Here is a 10,409-nt window from a genome sequence, read left to right as displayed (position 1 = left end):
ATAAGTGCCTAGAAAATTACTTAAGATGCATGATTGGTGGCAGCCCTAACCAAAAGTCTAAGTGGGTGCCTCTTGCCAAATGGTGGTACAACACCAATTACCACACAGCCACTAAATCTACTCCTTATGAGATATTGTATGGTTTTCCTCCTCCTTTCCATATTCCCTATTTTCCTAAAGATTCCACTGTGGAGGCTGTAGATCAGTTACTCACATAGAACGAAGAAATGCTCGCGTAAATCAGAGACAACTTAATACGAGCTCAGCATAGAATGGTCAACTAGCCAACCATAAACGCAGTGAGAGATAGTTCAATCCAGGGGACTTAGTTTATCTCAAACTATAGCCCTATCGTTAGAAATCAATGGCACACGGACTTCTCAAAAGCTAGCTTCAAATTTCTATAGACTGTATTTGATTTTGAAAAAGGTGGGTTTCGTAACTTACAAGCTGTTGTTACCCACAACCATTATTGTTAAAATCATGAGTTAACTTGTAAAATCATAAGCATGTATCTAACATGCTAAATCAGACTAAAAACTTGAAATCAGTAAAATCAGACTTAACTCGTGCAAAATCGGTAAACTCGGTCCAATTTTATGATTTTACTAAATTTGTTATATGAACCAAGTCATGTCCAAATTTGACCTTAAAATGTTTGCTGGCTAGTATTGCGAGATTGAGCATATCTTGCAAACTGTATATGGAATAAAGCTGAAAATTTACAGGGAAAAATTACATACATGAAAATATATTGTGGTAAATTTGTAGGTCAAATGAAGTTAGGGAACATAATATTTCAGACTTTAAAGCATCAAAGTTAGTAAATTAAGATTGTCAAATATGTCAAGCAAGACCTTCGTGTACTGTTTGGGACATATCTAGAGCTACTGGTGGAATTTTGCTTCAATTAAAGTTGGGATAGAAACTAGACATCTGAAACTTTCCAACTATATATTGTAGGCCCAATAATTCATTCAAACAAAAAAGAACAACATGTTTGAAATTAGGACTTAAATATGCCAAAAATATGCAAAAATTGAAAATTCAGGCTACATGGAAAAATTTTAACATCAAGACTTTTTTATTATTTTATTTTATTTATGTGTTAAATTTTAAATAATTATTTTTAACTTGAATTTTTTCTAACGCATTAGACTGTTTAAGTTTTATTTTATTATTGAATTTATGTTAGTTAATTACTAATTTAAACTCATTAGCTTGCAATTCAAAAGGGATCTATTGAAACTTATTGTATTGAGAAATTTTGTTCTGAAACTTTTTATTTCTCCATGTCATTAATTTATTGATTCATACTATTTATCTCTCTTATTTTATTTAGATCACTCATTGATTATAATATTGTTGACTTATTTTATCAGATTTTAATGTAATTTCATTTCTTGGCTAGAATTATCAATATATAATTAATTAAAAAAAATTATTTATGATTTTACAATCTAAGTTTATATTGTATTTTTTATATCATGTCAAAAAAACATTTTTGATAACCTTGCCCACGACTAGTTCCATCCACTCGGTTTTCCAAGTGTCCCAGTTGAAGATGCACATCGGGAATAGGGCAGTGTAGTAAACATTGCCTACTACTCCTTCAGCTCCCAAGATAACTCCACAGGGACAGACGAATGATGAAGAAGGGTAACCAGGCAACCACCCAAATTTTGATCCTTTCCCCGTCTGAAGCAACCTAGGAGTATGTTGAAAAAATTCAATACAGGCTCCCAGATTTCTCCCTTGAGGACAAGGTCGATTTTGAAGGGGGAATACTTGTTACATGCACAAACTAGGCCAAGGAAAGGGGGTAGATTCAAGTTGTTAAAATGCCCTGTTTCAATAATTCACACTCTTTGCAAGCACACGACTTGTGTGGGCTCTCATGTTAGAATAAAGGATTAGGTAGTTAGGGGAAACTCAATGGAAGGAATGCTATATATATATATATGGCGCAGCTGTAACAGGGGATATATAGAGAAAAACATGATAAATGTATAATGAGTGGCCATTTGCATAGCACACACCTTTTCACTGTTTCCTTCCTTGTTTTCCTTACGTAACCCCTATCTAAATACTGGATTCTATACGGGTGGGTTCCATAGAAATATCACTTGAATACACCATATACCTGTAATCACAAACTCTGACAGTTATTTATAAACTTCATGAGTAGAAAGGTTCAGATGAAAAGGCAGCTTCTAAACATCACAATGGACACCTCTATGAATATAACGATGCACAAAAGGAGGAAAAAATTACATATATGTGTGCTAGGATTTCTGTGCATTCCGTCAATATGAAAGCAACTACATGTACAGTCATCTCAGTTTCAACTGGGCAGTTTTTATAAGCCAGGAGAAGACATGAATTAACCCCATGATAGGACAGGGTAACAAAAAATGAAAAAATCAAGTAAAAAATAAAAGAACAAAATTATGCAACTGTTGCTCTATCCTTTACTTGTCTTGAGCTTCTTTAGGGCTTGATCAGATTCTTCACCGCTAGAAACTCTTGAACGTATTGTGCCTTGATTGCTAGGGGGGACGTTATTATCCTACGTTGGTGAAAAAGAAAAAGAAAAAAGGTTAGGAGTGATTTGATGGAAACGGTAGTTGAAATTACTCCAAAGCTTAATGCCAACAAACCTTAACAATGGATGCTGGCGCAGTTTGTCTGCTATTCCCTTTTTTCCCGAGCTCTATCTGCACTGAGATGCTGGCCTGAGACAAGTCTACTCCAGAACTCTGTAAAGCTTGCGTCAGAGTATTTAGCAACCTGTTTAATGCCAATACAGGGTACGTTATTTAACTCATAATTCAACAAATTCTCTTCTTGTAGGGCTACAGAGAAGGCTACTTCCCATAATAAGTGAGCAACAAAAAAAGCTAGGCTTTATCTTTTTTACAAATTTACGTTGTATGAAGCTATAAGCAAAGTTAAGCATCCAGATGATGAGACAATTGAGACGATGCCAACACCGCAAAACAATGTTATTTCTTGTCACTGGAAAGAATCTAAAGAAACCAATTTGCAAACACCTGAAAAAAGGAGTTTCATGGAATTGAAAAGATTCATATATAGTTCAGCATATTGTAGAAACAAAACCTGTATTGTTAGAAGTAGCCTTCAAGTTACGTTTCTAATATTTAGTAATAATTGTGCAAGGAGGTCAGAAGAGGATATCTTCAAGAGTAACACTGCTGAACATAAGATATCAAGGTGGAAGTTCAATATCTCCGAACAAGTATGCATGTAACTTTTCTCCCCTTGCATGAATTTCAAGACTGCTAGAAACAGTCAAGCAGAAGCAAGCAGGCTATGTATAACATGAATAAGAATGTATTGTCGAATGCAACAGAGACAGGTAATTTATAATTCCTAAAGCAGCTAGTAGACGTGTGCTAGAAGAAATTGGCGCTTCAAAGATCACCATAGAAGTGATCGAATTTTGTGTTAGTTATGATCTCCTTGAAAGATTTTGACCTATCATCAGGCTATCGGAACTATAAATTGTAATATGCAAACTCACCCTTGAGAGTACGCGCTAGAGATGCTGATTGTACCACCTTCAACAGCCAGATTCTGTTGTTTCAGCTTATCACTAGCAACAGCCCCGTCAGAGGTACATGATATTGCATGGCACGGTTGAGGTTGAGGTTGAGGTTGAGTTGCCGTGTTCTCCCCATCAAATGCCAGTCGGGGTGGAAACTGTGCTGCTGCACCTGCGATCCTGCCAGGATGGAAGAGGTTCGGCTGCAGCGAGATAGGAAATGGCATTGCTTTATTTGTTATTCCGAGGTTCGGATGGTGATCCATTGCATTGAAGGTACTACCAGAGCTCACATTAGATTCGACTGCATTCCGTGCTCCTCCAGGATTAATGGAAGGAGAAATGGTTATGTTTTTCGCATCTAAATTCGCGGCAAACAATAATGCAGGACCAACACCACTATTCACGCCTCGAGACTGATCAGCAGAACTTTCCACGGGCCTACTATTGTTTCTCTGTTTTAAACAATGGAGAGCCAACTATTAGACTAAACAATAATGACTATCACACTCAATAAACGATATAGTGGCCACGGAAGCATTGGAAAATATGGAGGTTATGTAGAATTTACCCATGGCCCCAGTTTTGCATGTTCGTGGTTCCATCCTTGGTATGATCCTTCATATTTCTGTACTTTCTCCTGTAGAAACTGAACGTGCTCGATGACCTGTAAAATGATTCACGGACTCCATCATTTACACCGTACACTGACAGGAAGAATGATAATTTTATAAGAGTATGCACCTCTAAAAGAAAAGATGCCTTGTCTCTCTTTTGATCGCCATGAGGAATGAGCGCTCTCAACATCTGAAATCTGCATGAAAACTTCGAAATTTTAGTACAGCATAAAGTTGACAAAAGCAGTCGTAATTATTCAACAAGAAAAATTGAACTAATTAGCTTTATGTAGGGCCTTTTCTAGTTTATAGCCATCAGCCTTCATAATTTAAACCAGTAGAAACAAAAGGAACAGATTGTATGGAATTGTATTACTTTACCAAATTAACATTCTTAGATTACTGAAACTTCACTTGTAATTATAAAGTAGCTGATTAAAGGAAAAGATCCTCAGGTTTTCCAAATGTAAGAAATTAATGCATGCCTGTCATTTATCTTGCTCCTCCTACGTTGCTCTGTTGCAGAATGCTTTGACCGAGGCGTGTTAGGTTTTTGGTCATTGCTCTTTCCGTCCACCTTTACCCTTAATTCCCCTGAAAAAAGAACAAAGAAAGTCCTCAATTCCACAAACATGCAACTCAAACAGAGCACACATAATACTACTTTTTTTTTTTTTTCCAAATAAGAGAACTTTAATACATTTATTTTCTATACACACACACACACACCTTTATGGATTGGAGAAGGGGTTTCTTTCTTAAGGAGGAACGTTTCTTCATCGTCTAAATCATCGTCCAAGGTACTACCTTTGGCTGACTTTATCATTTCTATGAAGCTCTGGGTACATTTCAGCCCTGGTGGCCTGCTCAATTACCAACAAAACAAAATCTCATCATTATATTTTAACAGTAAAACAAAAAAACCCAAGAACATGCAGAAGAAGGAGAAGGAGACAGACTGTGAGGAAGAAAGAGAGCTGAAACTATTGCGATGGTTGCTCGATGAAGACTGTGACGGCCTCTCTGACGTCGTCCACTGACCCGTCTTCGCTGCCGCTTCTGTTACGCGCCAAACATACTTTCAATCATCACTAAAATATTGTACGAAATATCATTTAAAACAATACTTGTCATTGGATATTTTGTTTGGGCCATACGAGTGGACTTAAAGCTTATTACAAGTTCGGCCCAGAACAATAGCCCTGCTATTTTTATACTAAATAGTTTATTCTATTATTGCTAAAAAGACATTTTATTTGAAAAATAGTTACGTATAATAAATGGGAAATCTATATATTGTAAAAAAATATTGATATTATTATTATGGTCCATAATAATAATATCAATATGAGGAGAAAAAAGAAAAAAAGAGCAGAGAACTTTTATGATGCCGTGGTCTGCCTATTCGAATTTCAAATAAAACATTATGAAGACTTGGACCGATTTACCATGCAATGTTATATTAGTAGTCTCATTTAAATCTCATTCGTCATATTGAAAACTACATCTTGTTTTATTTGTAACCGTCATATTCGTCATATCTTGTTTCAAATAAAACATTATGAAGACTTGGCTGATTTCGCAGTTTGGACCTGGTCTATGCCTTCGGTCTTCAAAACTGAACTTGTAGTAATATAACATGAGCATGAGATGATCCGAACCAACTTGAACCATGGACCTAACCAAATAGTGAAGTCCTAACATGATTATGTTTCTAACATGACGACTACAGTTTGTGGTTGCTCATCGATCAAGCTAAAATCAACCAAAACTATTTGGGGCAAAGATTTTGAGGTTGGGTTAGGTTATAGTAGCGGTGGTGATGATGATGATTAAAAAAAAAAAGAGTTTGTGAGATAGAAAATAATATAGCCAAAAAATAATATAGAAAAGCTTTAAAAGTTTATGAGATTTTAGACATGGAACTTATGGACATCACGACTAGCTTTTGATTATCGAGCAAGTTTGAATCTCATCCTCAATAATAAACGAGTGTAGTAACTAAGTGCTCATTCTAGCTAGATTGACATGTAGTATTATTATATTCCACGTACGTCTCTTGTATTGCAATATTTACAATAACACCTCATCGATATATTTAATATCACATCTCTTGGCTGTATGTTGCTAGAGGGAGATGGACTTGCACATATGCACATGCACATGCAAAGCACAACAATGGAAAGCAAACAGACAGAACACATGAGTAGCAAAGATAATTATTAAGTACCTCTGATAATATTGGATCTTTCTCCCACATTCTCCTTCCCTGTCTTTCCCTTTTTCAATGCGGATTCTTCCCAAAGTGTGAATCCACTAGCTGAATAAGAACTGCAGTTGGAATTCTCATCATTTTTATCGGTACTGCTAGCTTGAGCTACTGAGAATATTGTGTTTTCTGGCTTTGGAACTCGTTGGTTGAAATACGATACGTGGCTTATACTGTACGTCCCGATGCCTCCAGGGAGGATGTGCTCCACCGAGGGTGGTGGTGCCGGAGGCGGTGGCTTCTCAATTGTCAAGATCTCAACGTTGGTTTCTTCTCTGGCGGTGGCTTTGCTTACTTGTTCTAGTGGTTGTAGAAAATCATGTGTCTGGAGGAAGCCACCTGTTCAAGCATGGAAAAGATGGAAGATTTCCGGTTCAGATCTGACCCTGATTAATGGATTTATTCTGACTAAGATTTCTCAAAGCCTGTAACACTCTGAAATTTACAATTGAACTAGTTTTGGCAAGTGGAGTGATGATTTATAATTAATAATTTAGCAATTAAGCAAATGGACAATCAAAACAGATCCAAAAACATGGTGTCTTCTTTTTCAACCAGGAGGGAAACAAAAACATGTGGAATTATGTCCAAAAATATGGCAGGGCAATTAACATAAGAAGATTCATAAAGATTACCCTACTCGTTTATGAAAAGATATTGAATCAAAATTTGACAATTTTTTATTTAGATTAACAATCCGTATATTCAACACGTCAAAAAAAGTAATTTCCAAATATATTTTTTTTTCTTTTTTTAAATCTTAAATCAAGATGCGATCTCTTGGATGGTGATTTTCTCAATAATTTAAAATAACTTATCTGTATTTAAAAAAAAAAAAAATTATTACCGGCCACCATCCCCACACTGACCCAACACCTAATATTTCAATTAAGAAACTATAAATATTAATCAAGTAATTAAGGACCATTTTTACAGTGTAGAGGAATTTTAATCAAGTAATCCTAGTTACTTTTCTTAATTGATTAATCACTAACTACTTAATTAATTAAACTGTTTTATATATATATAAAAAAAAAAAAACCTAGTTAAAATTGGAGTAAATTTCCTGGAAAAAAATTTAGCAAAAACACTGTTAAAAAAATATTTTGAAAACAAATCGGTAAACGTCAAGTTAGGAATAGAGACATTTAAAGAAATGGTTAAAAGAAACCAGCACAAATTATAAGAAGAAAGAGTAGAAAATAAAAAGATTTTCAAGACACAACAAAATTATAAAACGCATCAAAACTAATGATATCACATATCATCACAATAAAAATTAAAAGTGATGACCTAAACACAACACCACCAAAGTAATGTCACCATTAATAACTTTAGTGGATAATACACGTAGTTAAAAACGACAACAATTCACTGCCTTTAATGTTATTGAATTCATTTCATCATGATATTTTTAATTATACTATGGTGCTATCATTGTAGCTTCATGGGCCTCCCAGAGCTCATTTTACTTTCATTCGTTTTATTTTCTCTCCTCTTTTCTTATTGAAATTTGTGCAATTCATTTTATCCATCTCGTCGTTATTCCCAACAACAACATTTTTATATTTTGCCAAAACTTTCTTGCTCCGTGTTATTTTGTTTATTTTTTAATATAGTTAATTATAAAATAAACAAGTCTTAAATTTGTTGACCGGAAAACAAGGGGCACCTCTCTTGACACAAGGAAAATAGTTTGTGATCGTGATCGTGATTTGTGAATAGAATTACAACTACAACCTGCATAACAGAGGGAGTGGATGCGAATCATGTGACATGTCACATCGTGTCTAACTCCTAGAAGATGGGTCCCATAGAAAACAAAACAACATATGGCCAATCTGATGGTGCTAATTGCTAACTGCTAACTCTTTCCTTTTCGGATTTGGCAAGCCCCTGTTTACCCTACCCCACCCTACTTCCCTGGCCCATATCCCATCATTCAATTCGTGTCACGTGCACCCACGAACCCACACCCATAAACCAGAAAAAAATCTCTTTCCATTTTGAAAAACCAGAAACAATTTTTTGTTCTTTTTTTACCAGATCTATAAACGAAAAATGATAGTACCTTGAGAAGGTGGTCTTGGATCTTGTTGCACAGTTGAAGAATGACTGTACAGTGAAAGAAAGTCGTGTGTTGGTTTCCTTCCTGTTAAGAACATGCTTCATAACCACAGTTAATAACACACTACACTGCGATTTGCTTTAATCATTTCATAATCCATATGCTAAGCTAAATCGAAACTAAGAACTAAAAGGAATATGTATGAGTAATTAAAATACCTTCAGTTCCGAAAGGACGTTGTTGAGGGAGCTCCATCCAAAGCGGAGATAGATATTTTGTAATGAAATAAATATCCAATTAATTGCCTCTTATCAGATCCGTAGAAATTGAGATTCTTTAAAAAGGTATGGCACCTCCGCCTTAGATCGGAGAGGACATTCACTTTTTTTCTAATAAAACTGACTCTTTTTATGCTTTGAAAACAGGGATCAAAATCCTCTCACAACTTCAGAAAAAGAAGAACGAACTTTGGGCCACCAAACCACAGATATCAATGAAATCTGCAATAGAATTACATTTAAAGTAATTCATGTTAAATCAGAATTCAATGTTTAGAAAACTTCTAAGATTAAAATATCCATAATTCAAGCCAAAAAAATATAATCTCAGAGTTAATTGAAGCTAAAAGGTACCTTTGATCTGAATTGAGTGAGATTTCGTCCCTATTTCAGCTCCAAAAACCGAGCTATCCAGTTTCAGAAAACAAGGTATTCGAACACGAAATTCTACGCCGGAAATGATCGAAACCGAAGCAAGCTTCAACGAGAACGAAAATGCACAAAGAATCTCCTTTGAGTTTCGATATAAATAAATAGGTTTCTGCTGCAAAAAAAAAAACAGAGAGAGAGAGAGAAAAAGCTGTGCAGCAGAGGAAACTAGAAAGGATGGCAAGTCGGAGAAACCTCTCTTATTTCTCTTATTCGTCTGTCTCTCTCTGGTGTTCGTTTGCTTTGGGTTCTTTTATACAATTTATTCTCTAGCATGCTTCATTGTTTTTCCGTTATTTCAAGAAAACGGCGTTTTATTAACGTCGTTGCGGCGGGGTTGACGGTGTTAAGTGTCACGGAGAACGTTTTGGTTTTGTTATTTAAGAGGATGCAGTATTTTATTTTATTTTTCTGTTTACCTCATCGTGCTACCTGTTGGGGACATCGAGATTAAATCTTTTTCTCTTTTTTTTTTTGTTAAAATTTAAAATTTTTATTTAAAAATAAATTTTAAAATATAAAAATAAATATTATTTTAATATAATTTTAAATAATAAATACTTTAAAAAATAATAACTATCCTGCTCGCACTCCTCATCCATCATCCAGGGCAGAATGGGTTCACATAGCTCAATAATTTACTTTGTTTTTTTTTTATATATTATTATGTTCTTGGCAATCCCGATAAAATGTTTAAAGAACTATATATTGTTTTCTTTTGTGACAACCAAGATTTATTAATTTTCTTTTAATAATTTATTATTTTGTCTCCTTTGCTATCCATGAAAGAAGATTTGACAAGTTAGAGACTTTTATCATGCTGCTCACATCCCATAGGGAGTCTCGGGCATCATAACGTGTTTTTGCATTTTATATTATTATTATTATCTTGATTTTCTTACGGGGTCTAATGTAGGAAAAAAAAATATATATATATATATATATTTGTGAGATCATTGTCAAGATGAGAGGTTGATTTAACAATTTCTTTGCATGAGGCAGCAACCTAGCTAAAACCTCATTGGTTAATATTTATCTAATTTAGAATAGTAAACAAGAATAAATTAGGGATTGGATTAACAAACAAATAAATTAACAAATATTAATCTAAACTGAAACAAATAAAGAATGAATACTCAGCCTGGGAGCGCCAAAAAATAGCAGGGTTAACAAATTCTACTTT

General features: G+C 34.7%; 1 protein-coding gene across 2 annotated transcripts; it reads right to left on the bottom strand.

Moving 5' to 3' along the window:
- Positions 1 to 2,140: 2,140 nt before the first annotated feature.
- On the bottom strand, positions 2,141 to 9,461 carry LOC118037337 (transcription factor BIM1). 2 transcript variants are annotated; one of them, XM_035043295.2, is made up of 12 exons: positions 9,152 to 9,461; positions 8,738 to 9,019; positions 8,523 to 8,617; positions 6,413 to 6,790; positions 5,142 to 5,241; positions 4,912 to 5,045; positions 4,668 to 4,776; positions 4,310 to 4,379; positions 4,137 to 4,232; positions 3,545 to 4,020; positions 2,661 to 2,790; positions 2,141 to 2,569 (listed from the first exon to the last, which is right to left on the bottom strand). In XM_035043295.2, the coding sequence occupies exons 3-12, from the start codon at positions 8,614 to 8,616 to the stop codon at positions 2,465 to 2,467; spliced, it is 1,692 nt and encodes a 563-aa protein (XP_034899186.1). In that variant the 5' UTR covers position 8,617; positions 8,738 to 9,019; positions 9,152 to 9,461; the 3' UTR covers positions 2,141 to 2,464. The 2 variants fall into 2 exon arrangements, with proteins under 2 accessions (XP_034899186.1, XP_034899185.1); XM_035043294.2 differs by having other exon boundaries at positions 8,523 to 8,603.
- Between the last annotated feature and the right edge of the window lie 948 nt (positions 9,462 to 10,409).

Source organism: Populus alba, chromosome 15, assembly GCF_005239225.2.
Source record: "Populus alba chromosome 15, ASM523922v2, whole genome shotgun sequence".
Classification (NCBI taxonomy): Eukaryota; Viridiplantae; Streptophyta; class Magnoliopsida; order Malpighiales; family Salicaceae; genus Populus; species Populus alba.
Note: the sequence above shows the minus strand (reverse complement) of the source record. Positions and strands in the feature narration are given on the sequence as shown.